At 48.8% G+C, this 20,498-nt stretch overlaps 2 protein-coding genes across 3 annotated transcripts in view; one reads left to right on the top strand and one right to left on the bottom strand.

The window, feature by feature from the left end:
* Nucleotides 1-1,792: 1,792 nt before the first annotated feature.
* C17H11orf68 (chromosome 17 C11orf68 homolog) lies at nucleotides 1,793-5,480 on the top strand. Its single transcript, XM_033174981.1, has 2 exons — nucleotides 1,793-1,985; nucleotides 3,715-5,480. The coding sequence occupies exon 2, from the start codon at nucleotides 3,730-3,732 to the stop codon at nucleotides 4,465-4,467; it is 738 nt and encodes a 245-aa protein (XP_033030872.1). The 5' UTR covers nucleotides 1,793-1,985; nucleotides 3,715-3,729; the 3' UTR covers nucleotides 4,468-5,480.
* A 2,627-nt stretch (nucleotides 5,481-8,107) lies between these two features.
* Nucleotides 8,108-20,498, bottom strand: part of RELA (RELA proto-oncogene, NF-kB subunit) — a 33,465-nt gene continuing 21,074 nt past the window's right edge. The window contains exons 3-11 of one of the 2 annotated variants that reach the window (XM_033174507.1): nucleotides 17,855-18,011; nucleotides 16,620-16,768; nucleotides 15,778-15,869; nucleotides 14,817-14,951; nucleotides 14,070-14,174; nucleotides 12,883-13,095; nucleotides 11,939-12,019; nucleotides 10,941-11,015; nucleotides 8,108-9,666 (exon numbers count right to left, since the gene is read on the bottom strand). In XM_033174507.1, the coding sequence (XP_033030398.1) occupies nucleotides 9,053-9,666; nucleotides 10,941-11,015; nucleotides 11,939-12,019; nucleotides 12,883-13,095; nucleotides 14,070-14,174; nucleotides 14,817-14,951; nucleotides 15,778-15,869; nucleotides 16,620-16,768; nucleotides 17,855-18,011 (1,621 nt within the window). In that variant the 3' untranslated portion in view covers nucleotides 8,108-9,052. Of the gene's footprint in view, nucleotides 9,667-10,940; nucleotides 11,016-11,938; nucleotides 12,020-12,882; nucleotides 13,096-14,069; nucleotides 14,175-14,816; nucleotides 14,952-15,777; nucleotides 15,870-16,619; nucleotides 16,769-17,854; nucleotides 18,015-20,498 lie in introns of both variants that reach the window. The other variant, XM_033174506.1, reaches the window with a different exon arrangement.

Raw genomic sequence — 20,498 nt, 5'->3', positions numbered from 1 at the left:
TTATGTTATATAAAGGCTTGCCTGAAAAGAATATTTATTTTAAAATTTTGAATTAATTTCTGCCCTGCTTTTCAATCCAAAACCAAAACCAAAGGCAGTGTCTTTTGATGTGTGAAAAGAAAAGTACAATGATAAAAAGTATTGTCCAAAAGCACGTGAGGCACCTTGCAGAAAATAAACTGCTTTAGGTTGGTTCCTGCCTAGACCTAGACGGGGAACCCCTTGTATGCCACCTTAGCTTCCATGATAGTTAAATAATGTGTGGCTACTTCCATCGCCTTCAATACACAGCATTGCTCTGTTGTTTCCATTCCAACAACAGCATCATTAGCTGGATTGAAACACTTATGACAAACTTATAAGGTATGTCACACAGTGTCAGTGCAGATGCTGAGAGAGTCAGCTTGCCTACAACACCCTGGTATCTTCAGGAATTGATCTGAGTTCTGATGTAAAGACTTTCTGACCTACGGTTTACCAGGTTTCCTAAGTGGCACGTGGCCCTGTTTGCCCCATTACCCTAGCCTATGAGAGCATGGGGCTTACATCCACCCTGCAATGTTGTCATCTTTATACAGTGGTACCTCGGGTTACATACACTTCAGGTTACACACTCTGCTAACCTAGAAATAACGCTTCAGGTTAAGAACTTTGCTTCAGGATAAGAACAGAAATCGTGCTCTGGCGGCGCAGCGGCAGCAGGAGGTCCCATTAGCTAAAGTGGTGCTTCAGGTTAAGAACAGTCCTCTGGAACGAATTAAGTATGTGACCAGAGGTACCACAGTATTGCAGTAGTGTGTGTGGCTGAGAAGCTCAGAATGCAGTGCAGCTCAATGCTTCCATCCTTAACTTATTTTATTTAAGGAATTTACACCCCGCCTCCAATAACATTCCCAGTTCTTCCCAGTGGCTGAAAGTGAGGCTTACAACAGCCCTGCAATGATATTATTGGGTGGTGGTTCAGGCAGTCCAGTGCCCTGATCCCCGCACTGCAGCTGGGCGTGCTGGGGAGCCTTGGTTATACTTGTCCCGGGGAATGAAGGGCTGCGATGCCAACGTAGCTCTTAACATCACATCCGACGTCAAACTAAACTGGTTTCCCGCTTTATTCCCCAGTGCAAACTACGAAGGGATTTCAACGTAGCTGCGCCTAGAGCGATAGGGGCCCACCTCTCAGCAAAACCCCAAAACACGGAAACCACCCCTTCTGCGTCACTTCCGGTATAAAATGGAATCCTCCGCGCGCCACACCCACACCCGCCCCGCCCTCTTAGCAGCCTGTGCACATTTTAGAGGAGGGGGCGTGTTGCTCCATGTTGTTGTTTAGCCGTGTCCGGCTCTTCGTAGACCATAGACCAGAGCACAACTGGCACTCCATAGAGAAGCCAACTGCTAGACCGGCACCACTCCGGACGCCTATAGGAAACAGTGCCCAATATGGCGGGTTGCCATTTGTGAGGGGAGATGTGTTTTAAACCCACCCCCGTGCCCTCAAATCTTTTAGGTTTGGGATGAAGAGATAATCCTCAAAGGCTGGGAAGTGCAAAAAAAGAAGAAGCCCCTTTTTTTCGGAAGACGGCAAAAAAATCTTCGGTTCCCTCACCTCACTTCCCTTACCTCAGTTCCCCGGCACTTCCTGTCCCGTTCCAATGCATTCCCCGCACAACTTCCGGGCTGTGCCGCGCGCCGTGCCGCCTGCGCCAGGCAGTTGGTTAAGGCAACGCCACTCCAGGCGAGGCTGCTGCGAAAGGGGCTCCGGCGGCGGCGGCGGCGGCTTCTCTGGAGGGGCCAGAAGAGGCCCCCGCCCGCTCTCTCGCGCTCCTCTGCCTCGCCGGGGAGGGGAAGAGAATGGAGGGGGCTCCCGTTTGCCTGTTTATTCCAGCGCCTGCCGCTCACCACAGTCATTGCCAGTAACGGTTTGCTTTACGGTGCTCGGAATGCTTCGCCTCCGTTAAGCTTCTTGTTGCACTGAGCAGCCCTGCAAGGTAGGCCAGTGTTTTCAGCCCTAAGCGAGGGGAGATTTGGATGGGGGAAACTTCCTGGGTGGGTCTTGCTTAATTTTTATTTTTGGCATACTCGCCACCCTTTTCCATAAACTCCTTTGTGAGACTCCTTAACACACAGGTTGACACTGGCAATTTCTTTAGCCACTGCAGTAGTATTGTTGTTGTTGCAATTTCTTTAGCCACTGCAGTAGTGTTGTTGTTGTTTTTAACAGCCACGCCCCTTCCGCAACCAGCTTATTGCTATTACTTCCTTAGACTAAAATTTAATGCTGCCTAAACGGCTCCTAAGTGAGGAGCTGCGTAGGTCTGCATGTGATTAGTTTTTGTAGGTTCCCTTCCACAATTAAAAATGTCTTTGGAGTGCGCTCTGTGTTGCTGCAGTTAGTGTTGCCTTGGTAAATGGTAAAGATGTCTTAAAGCAGGGGTGGGAAACCTTTATCAGCAGCTAAAGGGGTCACGTTCCCTTCTGGGCCACATGGCAATGATGAGCAAAGCCAGAGGCAAATGTTGGCTGAAATGCAGATTTTACCTTTGCACAGTAGGCTAGTCGCACACCCCTCAGTATTTTCCATCCATACAAGCAGTTCAAAGGCACATCCCATCCTGCAGAGGCAGATTTAGGGCAGTGCGGCAGGTTTGCCCGCACTGGCACCGAGCTGAGAGGGCACTGCGAGGGGTGCCACAACAATCAGGTAGAATGGAAGGCGAGAGGTGGGGATGAGCACCAAATTTTGGCACCACTAAAATTCGAAAGCCCCAGGTCTGCCACTGTCGTCCAGGCAGAAACTTTAGTGAGAAGCAGGTTGAGTGAAGGTGTCTGGATTGGGGAATAGATCAGAGGGCCAGATAGCCAAGTATGGAAGGCTGCATTTGGCTGCTGGGCCTGAGCTACCCTACTCATGCATTAAACTATACTGATGCTTTTGCATTGATAATGTTAAGTCATTACTAACTTAAACTTTATTGAATTCAGCAACTAAGCCTGGATCCAACTCTTGGTGTATAGCGCTTGAAAGGGTTGTGTGTGTGGACATGACAAAATGTTTAACTATTAGTACTGTATTCCATTTTTACTACTTGGAACGTATTGTGGTTGGAATGTAGGAAGCTGCCTTATACTGAGTTAGATCCTTGGTGCATCTAGCTCAGTATTATTTACTTTGACTGGCAGAGGCTCTTCAGTATTTCAGACAGGCGTCTCTCCCTTCTTCTAGTACATGTTGCTTTCTATTATCCTTGCAACAAGGTTTTGAGGCTGATCAAGCAGAGAGATAGTAACTTTATGTGGAAGGCTGCCTGCTGAGCTGGAGTTTGCAGCCAGGTCTCACACCCAAGGCTAGTGTTCTGCATCATACTGCCCAGCAGTTTTGAGTAACTAAAAAAAAAAAGTATGTGTGATGGTGGTGAACTTCAGTTGCTACTCCTCACTCTGGAATTCCTGTTTTATAAATTCCAAGCTGGGTTACAGTTACAGATAAATAGTTACTGGACACATTTGGTAATGACCTCAGGGCGAGTGAGGCTTGGCCTCAGTTCTCTAATCTGTAAAATGGGACTGCACAGAGAATTTGCCTTGTTGGCTGGTTGTATGAAGGAAGAATTGATATATTGTAGAAACATTGCAAGCTAGGATATATGACAGCAGGGACCAGGCAGGCTGCCTCCTGTTTATTACTTATTGCATTTTGCTTTGCCTTCTCCCTGTCAGGTGCCCTGCAGTGCCATGTCCAGCCAGGATGATGAGACAGGGAAGGAAGGTGCTTTTGCAGCGGAGCACCTGGCTGCCGAGTCCATGGCAGCAGATATGGACCCCTGGGTAGTTTTTGATGCTCGCAAGACTCCCCGGGCCGAATTCGAGGAGTGGCTGCAGACCTACCAACCGTCCCGCGTGTCTCGGTTTGGTGACCCTGAGTGCAATGCTGAGCCAGTGGGTTGGATAGCAGTGTACGGGCCCAGTTTCTGTCCCGAAGCTGGCGATGTGGTAGGGCTGCAGGAGGACTGGGAGCTGCTGCAAGCCAGCGGGCGCCACATCACCTTCGACATGGTCAAGGAGCTGGCGCTGAACCGGCGGGTGTTGACCGGGAAGTGGCTCATGCACCTGGATAGTGGCTTCAAGGTGGACCATGCCTGGTGTGGCATTGCCCGTGCAGTGCTTGACGGGCGCATTGGCGTGGCCAAGGTCAGCCCCTGCTGCCCTGACTCTGAGCGCAAGCAGGTCATCTGTGTATACACAGACGACTTCACAAATGAGGAGCAGGTGCTGGTGGCCGATGCTGTGATCCGCACCACGGGGGTCAAATGCTTGTTGTCCTACAAGCCTGATGTTTATACCTACTTGGGCATCTACCGAGACAACCGCTGGCACCTTTGCCCCACCATCTATGAAAGCAAGTTTGATTTGGAATGTATTCCTCGGCGTTCGTGCATCACCAACAAAGTGAACAACACGGAAGTGACTTAAAACGTGTTCCTTTGGATGTGTGGCCCTTCCAGGGGAATGGTGTTGTGGCTGGGAGTTACAAGTCCCAGCGCCCCTCCCCTTTCACTCCCCCTCAGAGAGACCACATTACAGTTGCCAAGCACAGGCCAGCAGAGATGCTGGAGGCAGGATTTCAGCACTGGGTGGCAGCTGCCTGCATTGGTCTTCCTGCAGCCACATTTAAGGTCACCTGAATTTATCTTTCAATGGAATGTGCTGCCTTTCTTGTTTTTGAGAACTTCCTACTAGGAGTGCATCCCTGCACTTCTTCCTCAGTTGCCTGTGCATATGCTTTCATATCCCTTTCCCCAGTGACTTTGGGTATCAAAATAAATGCACACACTCCCATTTCATGACAGGTCACTAGAAAGATTGCTGTAGCGGTCAAAAAGCAAAGGGATGGCAAGTCAAATTATCTTAGTTGACAAATCCTTGCATGTTTAGGATATGAATACCCAACATGGTGTTTTCCAAATGCTTTGGCCTGCAACTCCCAGCATCCTTGACCATTCACCATGTTGAGTGAGGATGATGGGAGTTTTAGTCCAAAACACCTGGAGGGTTTGGCTGCCACTATGCTAAGAGGCGCCATACTTTCTAACAATGCAAAACATTCCCATTTTACAGAATAATCTAAGCAGACTATGGGGAGTTCTGTGAAACACAAAAGTTTGGATGTTCTTGCTTCCAACAGTTTCATCTAATTTTGCCACAGGTTCCCCAGGTCTGCCCTAATGCCTGGGAAAAGTAGTTTCTAGGGAGGTTTTTTGTCAGAAACTACTAATGGTTCACTAGGGAGGTGCTGTGTAGTTTTGACAGAGGGGCTAAACATAGACACTATCCCAACGAAGTGTGTTGGGAGAACAAGTTTTACTTATTTAAGGGAATGTCTCTCAACATTTCTTTCCTCTTGAGGCTGTGGAAAATAAATTTGATTCAGCAGCACTCACCTACCTGTAAAATAGGTTTTTAAAAAATAAAGTGATTTTGTCTTCTTGCTGAATGTTTATTGCCTGGAGGGTGTGTGGGGAGAGAGAATGGAGACGGAAGAGGCAAGCAGGCCAGCTGGCACCAGTCTCTGAATTGCCTCACTTGCAGTTTAAAGCTAGTTCCTACTCAGGACACTTTGAATTTTTAAAGTGGTTTCTATACTAGGGTTGCCATAGGTCTGGAATTTTCCGGACATGGCCAGAATATGGCAGTTGGAAGCAGCGTCTGGGTGGAAATGGCTGAAATTGTTCAGGAAAACCCAGATGTGTGGCAACTCATGTCGGAAGTCGATATTTTGGTGAACCCCCCCCCCCCCAAATAGCTTTAAAACTTCCATTTTTTTAGATTTTGCAAAACAAACACCTCAACTTTTGGTCTGGATTTTCAGTTTTTTAAATATGGCAACCCTATTATGCAGACTAAGTATGCTTATCCTTGGGGGCGGGGAGGGCTGTGGCTCAGCAGTAGGTTCAATCCCCAATGACATCTCCCAAGTGGAGCTGGCAATGTCCCTTGACTGAAAGCCCAAAGAGCTGCTGCCAATCAGTGTAAACAATACTGAAAGAGAGGGATCATTGTTTTGACACAGTATAAGGCAACTTCCTAGGTTCTGCATTGCGGGAACTGAAGGAAGGACCCAAACATTCTTGCACTATGGTTAACCCTGTCCGTGCTCTTCAGATAACCAGTCATACAAATTTACCACAAAATGAATTATGTGAAGCAGCTGTCCAGTAGTCAGAATTTGCTTTCTAGCTTGTGGTGCATGCAACTACCATTTCACGTAGCATTTCTAACTGAGGGCCATTAGTTTGGGGATTTTTTGTGAAGCTTCTCCCCTTCAAGATACATGTTTCAGGGGCACATGGTTCCCATCAGCCCCAGATAGCATGGCCAAATAAGCCCAGGGAAGGTGGGAATTGGGGGGTCCAGCAATATCTAGAGAGCCCTAAGTTGTCCCATGCCTGGGCTTAGGGAAAGAGCATGATGTATGTATAAACCACACCTCCTACTTCCCTGCTTGATTCATGCAAGTTGTACATGTGGATAGGGATACCTCATTTAATGTTTTGGAAGAAAAGCTAGATAAGCGTTCTTAAGTGCCATAATTCTATGGGAGTGCAGGCAAAAGTAATAAAAGAAAATGGCTTTGGTTATAGAATATCTTTCCATTAAACAAAAATATTCTGATCAGCTGGGAAATGGGAGGGAGAAGCTTAGGAGCCAAGAAGGCTGGCTGAGCAAGATGCAAAGAGGTTGGGTGCTTAACACTTTTCACACCAGCAAAGCCAAAATGAAAAATCTGAACGTCACAATAAATTATACAACCTAAAAGAAAACAGGCACACCTACACGGGGTATACAACTTAGTGATTTCTGCTCCAGTGTTCTTTTGGGGTGCAGTTATACAACAGCCCAGGAAGCAAGAAAAATAAGGAATTACTAAGCTGTTTTTTGTTTAAAAAAGCAGTACAATAGGGTTTATCCATGCTTCTATATGATAATGCACTACCCCAACCTGATGCCTACCAGATAGATGTTTTGGATTGTAATTCCCATCAGCACCAGCCAACATAGTCAATGGTCAGGAGTGATGGGACATGTCAGTTTCCTGGGGGAAGGCTCCTCATTTGCCCCCTTAAGAACCTAATAGTCCCCATGGTTTCTGGCTTTTATGTGACCAGGGCGGCGGGGGGGGGGGGGGAAGAGATACCAATATTGGTTTGAGGTGACATTGCCTGCAAATTAAGGCCACAGTTCCCAGATCTTCCTTCCACAAGTCCCGACAGAAACCACACCCCAATTCCACGATAAAAAGAAAACTGGCAGGCTGAGGCTTCAGTTTATTTTTAGGAACCTGCTTTAGGAAGAAGAAAGCGAGAATTGGCACATCAGATAACAAAAGAGTGAGACAACCGTGGAACAATAACAGCAGTTAAGTGGTTAACTATCCTGACACACACACCCACCCTTAAAAAAATGCAGCAAATATCATTAAAAAAAAACAAGGCGCAACCCCCCCCCCCAACATAACCTTGGCTGCCTCTGCTGGCTTGGCAGCTGCTTTCTCCATCAGACCCTGTTGGCAGCAGGCTGCATCCTAACCTGGGATAACTGGGTCTCTCTTCCGTTTTAGACCTTGTGTCTGAGTTCAGCCATCTGAGGCTTTTGGTCTAGCTTCCCACTGAGGAAGGGGAAGATTATTCTGCTTCCTGCTAGCTTGTTTTCCCTCTACATGGCCTGAACTGTCTTGCTTTTCTTTGGAGGGGTGGCATGATTTGTGGGCTGGCAGGCACTGGGTTCACATGGAGGGTCTCAAGTCCTCACCCTAAGAGGAAACTGAGCAGGGCTAGGGCCAAACGAAGCCTGCAAGAGAAAGGCACCAAACGTCCCATTTCACCCCCTTACAGTAACGGCATATTTTTTGAGCGGAAAGGCTCAAAGTCGGCTTCAGTACGGAAAAAGAAGTTGCCTCCTACATCCTTGTGTGATTTCCCATTGTTTTATTCCCCCCCCCCGGCAGGCAAGGTGCAGGCCTAGAGCAGAATGACTGAGTCTGCATCCCTTTCATCCACGAGGCTGGCTTACCCCTCACAGCCTTGTTGCTAATTCTGTCTTTTTCTTAAAAAAAAACCCTATCTTAAGAGGAAGAAGTCCTTTGTGCATCCCATAGACACTGACACAAATCCCCAGTTAAGGCCAAGGACACCAAGGTTGAAAAATAGCCTGTGTTTTGCCACAAGTCCCATGTCTGTATACCCACAACAGCCTGCTGGAGTTAAGCTATTCCTTCTACAGCAAAGGACCAACAAACGATTCCAACTCTTCCTGCCTCTTCAAACATGGGCAGAAGGGACAACCCTTCACGGCCCTGGAGATGGGAGAACACCTCCGCTGTAGGTTTTCACCAGGCAGGCCTCACCCACCAGAAGAACCTTGGGCGAGGCTTTAAGGCACTCCGGAAACAGTACAAAAGTAGCTTTGCTTTTAAAATATCCTGGTACAGCTACTGTAGCATTTAGAACTGTGTGCTTTTTAATAAAAAAGGTTAGAAACAGGTTTTACCTGCAAATTTTTTTTGCTTGCTGGCACAGTTCTTAAAGGCTTCTGAGCTCCTACTCCCCCTTAATAATGTTTTGTTTGGCATGAGGAGAAGAAAGTGCTGGCTGGCAAGTTTTCAGAAGGCAACCATGGGAAGGAGGAGATATTCTTCACCCTTCAAACAGTCAAAAACACATACAACTCCATAGTTCTGGAAGGAAAACAGCCTTCAGTAGGGTAGCAAGAACTGGCTCCACCATGTTACCAAATGTACAACACCCACATCACTGGTGGCGGGGAGGAAAGAGACCTCGCCTCTGCCTAAAAGCAATGGTCCAGGCCTATAAAAACCTCATGTTCCAAGAACCTAGAGGCTGCCCCCATCCAAACACATCCTTGAAGGATAGTCCATCCAGTGGGGGGAGCGGGCCCACCAGAGAGGGGGAGAGTTAAGTTGGCAAAGTCTACGCAAACAAAGAGGGGCCACCGGGGAGCTGGAGCCCAGGGACAAGCTGGTGGTCCTGTGACTCCACCCTTATGAGTTCAGCTGGTTCAGAAGAGAGTTCAAGTCAAGATCTACCATGGAGGAAAAGCTTTCCTCAGCAGGAAGGGCCCCCGCAAGGCCATTGTAGCAACTGGCACCTGAGCCGCTGCCGCTGCTCCCTCCGCCGGGCTCCCCTTGGGCTCTCCGCTGGGACACCAGGCGGCTGATCGACTCTGGATAGGTCAGCAGAGTGCCTTGGTTGTCCTGGAGTGCTTGCTGGGCGGCCCCTTCTGTGAGGAGCTGGCAGAACTCGGCTGTGTTAATCCCCTCCAGGCTGGCGTAGGGGGCATCATCCAGGATCCCCCCGAGCTCCATGCCCCCGGCATCCCCCCCTTCAAAGTGGAGGTGCAGGAAGGCGTCTGCAATGCTGGCCTCGGCCTCTGACTCGGAGGGCTGGACCCGATGGCTCACGCCCAGGCCCGACAGATCTTCCATGTTCACCGTGCTGAAGCTGGACTGTGCAGCTGCGGCTGGAGGAGGAGCCGCCGCTGGAAGTGGAGCATGGCTGGGCCCCGTGAAGTAGGAGGGAGAAGGGTGCACCATTGCCTGGGGTTTGGAGGTGGGCAGTGGGGGTTGCCCTGATGCTCCCATGATTCCTGGGACACCTACAAGGAAGATCAGAGAGAGGAGATGACGGCAAAGGACACACCAGCACTCTTGCATCAGTGAGGGAAGCGCCGGGGCCTCCTGACCTTCCTGCACTTCCAACTGGCCAGGGTTTACCGGCCAGAGGATCTCAGGGCTGGTGCAGGATCTGCCCACCAGCCATGGTTTGGAAACAGAGGCAACCTCGGAGCCAATGCAAGTACCTAGGATGTCTTAAGGCAGGGTTTCCCAAACTTGAGTTTCCAGACTACAATTCCCATCATCCCTGACAATTGGTCTCGCCAGCTAGGGATGATGGGAGTTGTAGTCCAATAACAGCTAGAGACCCAAGTTTGGGAAATACTGCGTTAAGGGAAAGCGAGGGAAGAAGTGCATTCCCAAGAGTGGCTCCCAATTTTGCTGGGAGCCAGTGCTGCAACATCCACCCAGGTGTGGCATTTTCTTTTCTCTCTTTCAAAAACAACAACTTGCCAGCAAGTTTCTAGTTTCAAATGCTGTGATCGTGGACTTTGTAAGTGTACGTTCCCTAGTCAAATCCTAGAAGCAAGCAAATAGGAAGCTGCCTTCTGCTGAGCCAGATTCACTGGGGCCCATCTCACTCATTACTGTCTACACTCTCACTGGCAGCAGCAGTTCTCCAGGGTGGGAGTCTTTTCCAGGCCTACCTGGAGACGCCATTGGGGACTGGACCTGGGGCCTTCTGCATGCAAGGCAGATGCTCTGTGCCCCCCTCCCCTAGTAACAGTTCCAATCATCATTCAATGTGGAAAATTTCCAGATTGTGTTACATATTTTTCTTTTGAAAGCACAGAATATAAATAGCCTAGAGCAAGGGTGGGGAAGGTTCAGACCACGAGTCAATTTTGGCCTGCCATGGGGTCAAATTTGGTTCATCACGCCCACTGACACCACTGGTGATGCCAGCTGTTGGGTTGGAGGACAGGGTTCAATCCTGCTTTGGGTGCACTGCCGTGTTCCCAGTAGGAAACAGGATCGTGCAGCCTAGACAGCAGGATTTAATCTCCACTCGTCTGCCAATGAGCACAGATTTTAAAAGCCCCTTCCCCTTCTCCTTTAAGCGGGGTGGTGGGTGGGGGTGGTGGACAGTAGCTGAATGCCAACCAACAGTTTGAACAAAACATATACAACTCCTAAGCTGCTAGTCCATATTGACGTCATGGAACAAGATTCCCAGCTGGACCAATTTTCCTCTTAAGCAAGCTGTTAACTTGACAGAAGGGTTACGTGAAAGGAAAGGTTAGGCATTACTTACCACTGATGTTGGGCCGGCCCAGGCCATGTTTGGGAACGGCAATGCGGCGCTGGGAGCGAGGTTCTGGAGCTCCGACTGTGGGGAGGGAACGGAAGGGGTCAGAACATACAAAATCCTCCCAAGAGTCCAGCAAGGCTTAAACCCCTCCCCTCCTCCCCCCTTGCCATGTATGGACACCGGAAGAAGCCTCACCGTTTGGGAGACTCTTCGTCTGTCTTGCTTAGTATTGCCTGCTCTGACTGGCAGAGGGAGGGGCTCCTTCCCCATCACTTGCTCCCTGATCCTCCTAAACGGAGATGCTGGGGATCGAAACTGGACTATCTGTATGGAAAGTGTGTGCTCTTATTTATTGAGCCACCTCATGAGAAGAGAAGACTCCCTGGAAAAGCCCCTGATGTTGGGAAAGGTGGAGGGCACAAGGAGAAGGGGACGAGATGGTTGGACAGTGTTCTCGAAGTTACCAACATGAGTCTGACCAAACTGCAGGAAGCAGTGGAAGACAGGAGCGCCTGGCGTGATCTGGTTCATGGGGTCATGAAGAGTCGGACACGACTAAACAACAACAGAGGAAGCAGTATCCCCCACCATCAAACCCAGGTCTCATGAGATTCCACGGTATTTGGCCTCCTGTGCTCCTCTCTGTTGGAGGCTGGTGTATTAAGAAGAGCAGGGCACGCCCCCCACCCCCCAGCCTCAGCCAGCCCACCTGCCTGCCTTCTTACCTGCAACCAGCTCAGAGGGTGGCTTTGCCTGCTGGCTTACTTCCTCCACAGCCCTGCCCATGCAGAACTTGGTTGGAGGGAGGAAGAGGATGGGGACAAAACTAGAATGAGTAGGCTCCACCTGCCATGGGCTCTGGGTTCTGTTTTCCTGTTGGTCTCCCTGTCTTCTGCCCCAACAGTCCCAATGGGGCCCAGTCGCCAATGTTCCCCCCCCCCCGAAGGTTCTTAAACCAGCCACACCGCCCTTTTCTTCTAGCCCTCTAACTCAAGCCCTACCTGCAAAGGGCGTTTTCTGAACAAAGTTCTTGAAGGTGCCAAGGGTCCGTTTGCGTTTCTCGTCAATACGATTGAAGTCACCTGTCCAAAAGGAAAGAAGGGGGGAATAAGGAAACAGAGTGTTAGTTGTGGGGGAGGAAGGGAAAGGAGAATGTTAGCCACTTTGAGACTCCTTTGGGTAGTGATAAAGCAGGATATCAAATCCAAACACCTCCTCCTCTTCTTCCCCTATCATAGGCAACGACTGAATAACGGGAGATCTGGAGCTGGGGAATCACACCTGCACACTCACAGTGGCATTTGAAATTCGCCAGGTACCAGGCACATTTTGCACCTGACCTTTGGCCACTTGTGACCAAGTGAAGGTGCCACGATGGCACCTGATGTCTCCACCACCTGGAGGCGCATGCCTGGGGATTCTTGGATCTTGCCTGTTTTCACACACTAGCAACACACCCTTTCAATTTCTATCTGTGATATTTCATCTGTGCAATCAGAACTTTATTTCAGGAACCAAAAATTCACATTGAAAAGTATTTCTTTTGAGATCGGGCCCCAAAATGGCAACTAGGCATTCTGTTTTGGCAACTGTATCCCTGATTCAGGCAGCCCTTTGGCACCTAACATATATACAGTGGTGCCTCGCTAGACGAAAATAATTTGTTCTGCGAGTATCTTCGTCTAGCGATTTTTTCGTCTAGCAAAGCACCGATACAAAATAGCGGTTTTCGCGCGACGGAATTTTTTTTTTCCGTCTTGCGAGGCAGCCCCATAGACTTTTTCGTCTTGCGGGGTAGCCTTTCGCTAGCGAATGCCTTTCGTCTAGCGAGTTTTTCGTCTAGCGGGGCACCACTGTATCTGAGTTTCTAAGCTGGCTCACAGCTGAAAGCTTTGACCCTAAACTCATATAAGCTTAGAACCTGAGCATGCAAGAGAGGAGATACCTTCATCAGGGAGGTAACGGAACTCCATGGGTCCACTGACTTCCTTGTCGGAAGGGCGGCGCAGCTGCATCTGGACTGTCACCGGCTCCCGAAGGGTTTGGTCCATGTACGGTGGGGTCTTGAAGACAATGGCCACTTGTCGATGGACATCAGCTTGGGAGAAAGAGCCCTTTGCCTCCCAAGAGTCCTTGAAGAAGCGGACTTCAATGTCCTCTGCAAAGGAAGTGGAGGGGGGGAGTGTTAAGGGTTTCAGACTCACTGAGAACATAAGAACAGTCCTGAAACTGGATCAGGCCAATGGCCCATCTAGTCCAGCATCCTGTTCTCACAGTGGCCGACCAGGTGCTCCAATAGGAAGCCTGAAAGCAAGACCCGAGTGCAACAGTGCTCTCCCCAATTGTGATTTCTGGCAACTGGTACTCAGAAGCATTCTGCCTTCGACAGTGGAGGCTGAACTGAGCCTCGTCCTCTTTTAAAGCCCATCCACGTTGGTGGTTGTTGCTACCCCTTGCTGGTGAGCAGGATGGGGGAAAGAACAAAATGGGAAATAACAACATCTGGTCTTATTTCCCTTCACCACAACTGTGGAATCAACTCCAGTTCCCAAACTGAGAAATGGCCAACAGCACTTTTTGAAGGCAACAGGCCAAAATACCCATATACACACACACCAAACTAAATCTGGAAGACTTTTTAATGTTTTGAACATACAAGCTGACTCCTTGAAGTTGCCTGCTATTGGGCGAGATGCTGTGACATCACAGAAAAGCCCAGGATTGAAGTGGGCAAACAGTGCTGGAAGTGAAGAGGTCAGTTTGACCACATGGTGACTATAGTGGGCCTGCACTGAAAAATGCGCAAGTTAGGGAGGATTATAAAAGGGTTGGCAGACACAGTAGGCTTTAGAGGTGGTTGCAGTCGTTTTTTATGAGCAAAGATGGAGCTGGAAGGGCTTTTTGAGTTTCCCCCACTACACCAAAAACTGCCTCAACAACAACAACAACAAACAACAACAACAACAACAACAACGCCATGAAAGGAAAACACACATGAAAAGTTGAATCCTCACTGCTATTGTCAAGATGTCCTTTGCAGCCTTTTCCAAGGCTTGAACTACGCAACTCTTTCAAAGCCCAAGGTGGCCAATGGAAGTCAAACCCTGCCCTGAAAAGGGAGGCAACTCTTACCTTTCTGGACTTTGTCACAGAGGAGGAAGATCTCGTCTCCGCCCAGGCAGCTCCCTGAATTGCGGTTCACACGGCAGATCTTCAACTCGGCTGTGTTGGGAGCACCTGGAGAAAGAGAGGGCACCGGAGCCGTCTTAATGACTTGGTGGCAGTGAGGGAATACGAGAGGCTGTCTTATGGAGACCATTGGTCCATCTAGCTCAGTACGGAATACACTGACTGGCAGTGGCTCTCCAGGGTTTCAGGCAGCCTACCTGGAGATGCCAGGGATTGAACCGGATAACTTTTGCATGCAAAACAGGTGCTTCACCACTGTGGACCTTCGTTGAAAAATAAATATTCCAGTACTCATGATTCTGAACAAAGGGACATCTGAAGCTGCCTTATATTGGTCAGACCATTGGTCCATCAAGCTCAGAACTGCCTGCACTGACTGGCAGCAGCTCTCCAGGGTTTCCAAATCACGATTTAACAGAAGCCCCATTAATTTCAACCAAGTAGTTAGTGCACCTAACTCTGATCTGCATCCATTCCATTTCCTTGGGGATAGAATTATTTACTTGTTGGATGAAGAAGCTGCTGTTAAGTTGCTTTGGGACCCTCAGATAGAGCAGGATGTAAAAATCAAAACCAATGAATGATCAGTATTGGGTCTGCTCCACAGTCCATCCCTGGCTGGTCCCTCCCTCTCCAATGAAGGTAATGGTGTGCATCAGAGCTGCTCCCCCGCCCCCTGTTAGCACTCACGATTGTCATAGATGGGCTGTGAGATTGCCAGGGGCAGCTGAACCAAGCGCCCACTGCCTGCATCCTGAATCCACACCTGGAAACAGAGCCGAACTGCGTTCAGGTCATAGTCTCCTTTTAGCTCTTCCATGGACACTGGAATCGAGGGAAGGCAGGGAGGAAGGGAGAGAGAGAGAGAAAGAAAGAAATATAACAATAGTTAGTCTAGAAAAGGGAAGTAAAAATTGTGCACCTGCATCCAGATGGTTCAACCCCTGGAAACGACAATTACAAAGGATGAGGCAGCACAGGGGTGGGTCAACTGTTTTCAGCTTGAGGGGCAGATTCCCTCCTGTGCAACATTTCAGGGGCCACACGCCAGTAGCGGGCAGAGCAATGAATGCAAATCTGAGCCTGGAGGGTACCCTGGTAGGTCTGACTATAGTTGGGCTTAACTTCTGCTTTAACAGGGATAAGAAAACCTTTTCAGCTGGAGGGCCAGATTCCCTCCTGGGCAACCTCCTGGGGGCCACATGCCAGGAACTGTCGGGGCCAGAAGCAAAAGAGTGGGCAGAACATCAGGTGTGAATTTTAGCTTTCTACAGTAGGCTGGTTTCTAGGCACACCTGCACATCCCTCTCCATCCTTGCAAGAGGCATTATCAGAGTTCAAGGGCACATTCTAGCCAGTCTAGAACAGGATGTGAATAAGGGTGAGTGAGGGGCATTGTCTAGGGAGAGCCCCAAGAGCCAGACAAGGAGACCTGGGGGGGCCACATTTCACCCCCGGGTCTGGCATTTCACCATCTCTGAGACAGCAGGTTGCAAAAAAGGCCCTTCTCTGCTGGAGACTCCAAAGCAGCGTTGCTGGTCGTCACATGCACAGCTAGCTGGGAGAAACAGTTGAACAGAAATGTTCCAATAACAGACCCCTGCCCCCCACAAAGCCCTTGACTACCATCACGGCTGAGAGCGCTCCTCACCGCTGAATGGGTTGTTGTTGGTTTCGATCCGCTTGGCCACGGCCTTGTCCAGGTCTCGTTTCCGTACGCATTGGATCCCCAAGTTCTGGAAGCTGGGAAGGAGCACATGGAGCAGGCAGGGGTCAGTGTGCTGCTTGAAGGGAGGGGGAGAGGGAGGCGCAAGGAGGTGAAAGGCGTCGGGTGAGAAGCACGGCTGCTTCCCCAAACACCAGTGAGGAAGATCCCCAAATCATCCACCTTCACGTGGAGATGGTGATGCTCTTAACATTGGCCCATCTAAGCTTGCTTTGTTCTTTGTACAGACTCCTGTGTAAAGAGCCAAGCACCCCACTCGCACTGGGCTGCTCAGCCGCTTTTCACGCTAACTTTTCTCCTTGCAGATCAAGGTTAAGTGGCCGACAGTGAAACCTGCAGAGCTTCAGGCAGCCGCCGCCAAGACACAGCCCACAACTACCTCCTCTTGCATTTTAACCTGCGTAGTTTTTAATTTTGTTTGACAAGTGTCACACACGTTTGCAGCTGCAATGGTTGCAGAAGGGCCATAGCTCGGCAGTGAGCACACCTGCTTTGCATGCAGAAGGCCCCAGGTTCAACCCCAATGGCATCTTCGCGTAGGGCTGGGCAAAGAAGCGCTCCCTGAGACACTGCAGTTGTTCATTTAGTTTGGCAGCTTCATCCCTCAAGTTGTGCTTATGTTTGCACTTTTGTTCGCAGACGGCAATGGCTAGCGGTTGATGCAAATAAATAAATACCCACCCCCAAATCATCCTCCCAAATGGCCAGAGAAAAAGATGGGGGGGGGGATACCCACCCAGCTCTCTCCCCTTCCCACACCTGCTCACCTGTGGATGGAGCGCTCTGGAGACAGCTCTGCTTCATAATAGCCTTCTCTGCAGTCCTTCCCCACCAGGTCGTGCGGGTGGGGCCGGTAGGGGAGCTCCTTGGTGACCAGTGAAATGCGGACCTTGCCTGGGCCTGTATAGTTGTGGATCTGAAAGCAAGAGGCCGGGAGGGCGGGGAGTTGGTGGGCGGCAAAGGCTGCAGCTCAGAGGCAGAGCATCTGCTTGGCATGCGGGAGGCCCTTGGCTCCATCCCCAATGGCATCTCCAGGAAGGATGGGGAGACACCTTGCGCCCCCAAAACCCTGGAGAGCTGCTGCTGCTTCAGCATCTCTTAAGTCCAGTGTTCACAGTAACCTTGCAGAGTAGAGTCGTGCTGCCTTCCCTGCACTGCAGATATGGGGATATGTAGCTTAGTGGCAGGTACAGCAACTGCCTTACATGATTCAATCCCCGCTGGCATCTCCAGGTACGGCTGCCTGAAACCCTGGAGAATCATAGAACCACAGAATTGTACAGTTGGAAAGGACACCCCGAGGGTCATCTAGTCCAGCCCCCTGCAATGCAGGAATCTCAACTAGATTATACATGACAGGTGGCCATCCAACCTCCAATGAAGGAGGGTCCACAACCCCCACAGGGAGTCCATTCCAATGTCCATACAGCTCTCTGTCAGAAAGTTCTTCCTGACGCTCAGTTGGAATCTCCATTCTTGTAACTTGCAAGCCGTTGGTTTGAGTCCTACCCTCCCGCAGAATGACACATGACCTCTTTCTTCACCAAGAGCCTGGAATGTTTATGATCATTCCATGACAGCACACCAGTCGGTGTCAGCCGCTTCACCTCCACAAAGGGCAATTACAGTATCCATAAACCGATGCTTTTTATTCTGAAATTCACACACCCATGACCACACACACAAGTCCTCCTTCCAACCCTCAACCCCCCCCCAAAGGCTTCTAAGTAATACAGTGGTGCCCCGGGTTACGCACACCCTGTGTTGCGGACATTCGAGTTGCGAACGCCCGCAACCCGGAAGTGTTTCTGGAGCGCATGCGACTCCTGTATGCACAGAAGCGCTCAAATCGCGCTTCTTCCTGGTTTTTTTTGTACGTTCATGATACGCATGCCCCCGTTACATACCGCGACCCAGAACGGATCACGTACGTAACCCGGGGTACCACTGTACTTATTTCTAGAAGAACCCCCACCCCACTCACAAGTGCTGTGGGGCTGACCTTGATGGTGGGGTGGGTCTTGGTGGTGTCTGTGCTGCGCTCCCCGGGAATGGAGCCAGCCAGCCGCCCTTCGCACTGATAGCGGAAACGCATGCCACGCTGCTTAGGCTGTTCAATTATCTCCACGACAGGAGTGCTGCTTGCGGGAGGGTCTGGAGGAAGACAAAAGATACACCTATATTAGTATTACATAAATTATTAGTAAATCCTACCAATTATTGTCTTTTTTATTTATAGTGCGAAAACAGGATTCAAAGCAGTTTTCAGAGCATAAAAAACAGGTGTGCAGACATAAAAATGTGAACGCACCCCCACTAAAACATTAAAAGCACCCATGATTAAAATACACAATGAATCAATCCCACAGAAACAGAAATTAAAACAGGACTCTCAGGTGGAGAGATCAAGAGAATCATAAGACAGCCCCTCCCCTGCAGAAGCCAGAAACACTTGGCTATTGTGTGTTTTTGAAACAAACCAGGCTGCAGTTGATAAATGCTCCTCTCTCTCTCTCTCTCTCTCTCTCTCTGTGTGTGTGTGTGTGTGTGTAGAAATTTTTATTATTTTCAAGGGCAAGCATTACAAACACAAAACAGGGTAACACTAACTAACAGGAAAGTTACATACAAAAAAACACAACAAAACAAAACCACAATGCCCTATTGCATAGATTCTCACCAACTCTGGAGGTGCGAGTTCACACTAACAAATCCAAGTGCCTCAATTCTTTAAATGATAATCACCTCATTAATAGCAAATACTAATGTTAGTCAGGTACCTGCATTGCCCTGCTTTAAACACTTGCTAAAAATGTTTTTTGTTGTGTAGCACAGCCTGCTCAGACAAGTAATTTTATCACTGTTTATTTGTTTTCACACCTGTTGATTTTATCTGTATTTTGCTAACTGCGTTACGCCTACTGTTTTTATCATATTACAGAAACCTTGCTAAATAAAAATTGAGCTATTAATGAAAGCCACCCCATTCTTCAAATGAAACAGACAGGCTTCTCTCCCTTAACAAACCTGCCAAGTTAATTCAATTTCTCTTTAGTGCCAGGTTTTATGCTGGGCTCCAGCTCTCATCAGCCTTGACCAGCACACCCAATGGTCAGGGGAGATGGGAACTTTGGTCCAGGAACACCTGGAGAGCAACCACTTCCCCATCTCCGGTTTAGCCCCCATCTGCACCACACATTTAAAGCAGTACCATAACCACTTTAAGCACACACGGCTTCCCCCAAAGAATCCTGGGAACTGTAGTTTGTTAAGAGGGATATGAGCTACGGGGAGACCCCTATTTCCCTCCCAGAGGTTCAGTTCCCAGCATGGCTTAACAGTCAACCCCTCTTCACTTGGAGTTCAGAGAATTGTGGCTCTGTGAGGAGAAACAGGGGTCTCCTAACAACCCTCAGCACCCTTAAAAACAAACAAACTACAGTTCCCAGGATTCTGGGGTGTGGGGGTGGGAACGCCATAACTGTGTACTGTGCTGTGAGCCTACTCAGGCTAACCGGGCTGTTGCGAGGATTAAATGATGGGGAGGACCATGTACACCCCCTTGATGAAAAGGAGATATATAAATGCAATGAATGAGTAAAATAATTAATGCATGTACAGTGCAGAGATGGGGCTTTAATCCGAGCCAAACCCCAGTGCTAGATGTCAGCTCTTAAAAGTGACTAAACAGCTGTGTCAGTACATACAGACTTTCTTTTGCCCAATTAGATCCAACATTTGAGCGGAGGGGAATGGCTTTAGGGAGAGAAGCTCATGATAAATACATATTTCTGATGCCACTGAAGGCTTTCCTTTTTCATTGAGCCTTTGTTATTGTTAATAAAAATTGCTTTGAGGCATTTCATACAGTGATTTATAAATGAATACGAGTGTTATTGGAAGCCTGAGCCCTCTTGGGGGTGGGCAAGGTGCCCCTGGGAGAACATCACACCTTGCGAACGGCTGACCATCAAGACTTTTCATTTAAGAGAGAAAGAAGACTCTTGTAAAAAGCAATATAAAAGAGACTCAGGACAAAAGTACAAAGGATTAAACGAATTAATAGAAGAATGTGTGTTAAATTTAAGGGAAAAGAAAATACAACTACAATGTGACAAATTGGAAGTTTTTTTATGATTGTAGAATGTTTTGTATGATGAAATATCTTTTTCTTGATAGTTTAAAGCTTTTCATATTTTTCCTTTTTTGTTGTTGTTTATTTCCCCCAACCCTTTATTTCTCTTTTGCTTTTAAATTAATAAAGATTATTTTTAAAAAAGAGAGAGAGAAAGAAGAAACAGCCTCTCCACCTTATTCCAATCCTCCTAAATGCAGTTGTCCCTTGCTGGGATTTGCAGCAACAACAAAAGGTACTTTCCCTGAAAATTAAGAACTGCCTGCCAACTTTCTGTCTGGACAGAGAAAGAAATGAATGTTCCAAAAGTCACACAGGCAGGCCTATGTGTGTCCCCTCCTGCTCCCCCCCCCCAACCCTTGTCAAATGGGCACTGTTTTTACTCCATCCTGTGCTCTCACATTGTTTCCTCTGGGAGTCAACTTGCCCCCCTCCCCCTCCCAAACTTGGGGATTTCCCGATCCAAGCTTTGAAGCAATACAGGAATTTTTCTTATTTTCACTCGATTAAG

The sequence above is a fragment of the Lacerta agilis genome, chromosome 17 (assembly GCF_009819535.1).
Source record: "Lacerta agilis isolate rLacAgi1 chromosome 17, rLacAgi1.pri, whole genome shotgun sequence".
Lineage (NCBI taxonomy): Eukaryota > Metazoa > Chordata > Lepidosauria > Squamata > Lacertidae > Lacerta > Lacerta agilis.
This window is presented reverse-complemented; position numbering and strand designations above follow the sequence as displayed.

Excerpts from the sequence above, each read along its gene's own strand:
- C17H11orf68 (XM_033174981.1), top strand. The coding sequence starts at position 3,730 with ATGTCCAGCCAGGATGATGAGACAGGGAAGGAAGGTGCTTTTGCAGCG.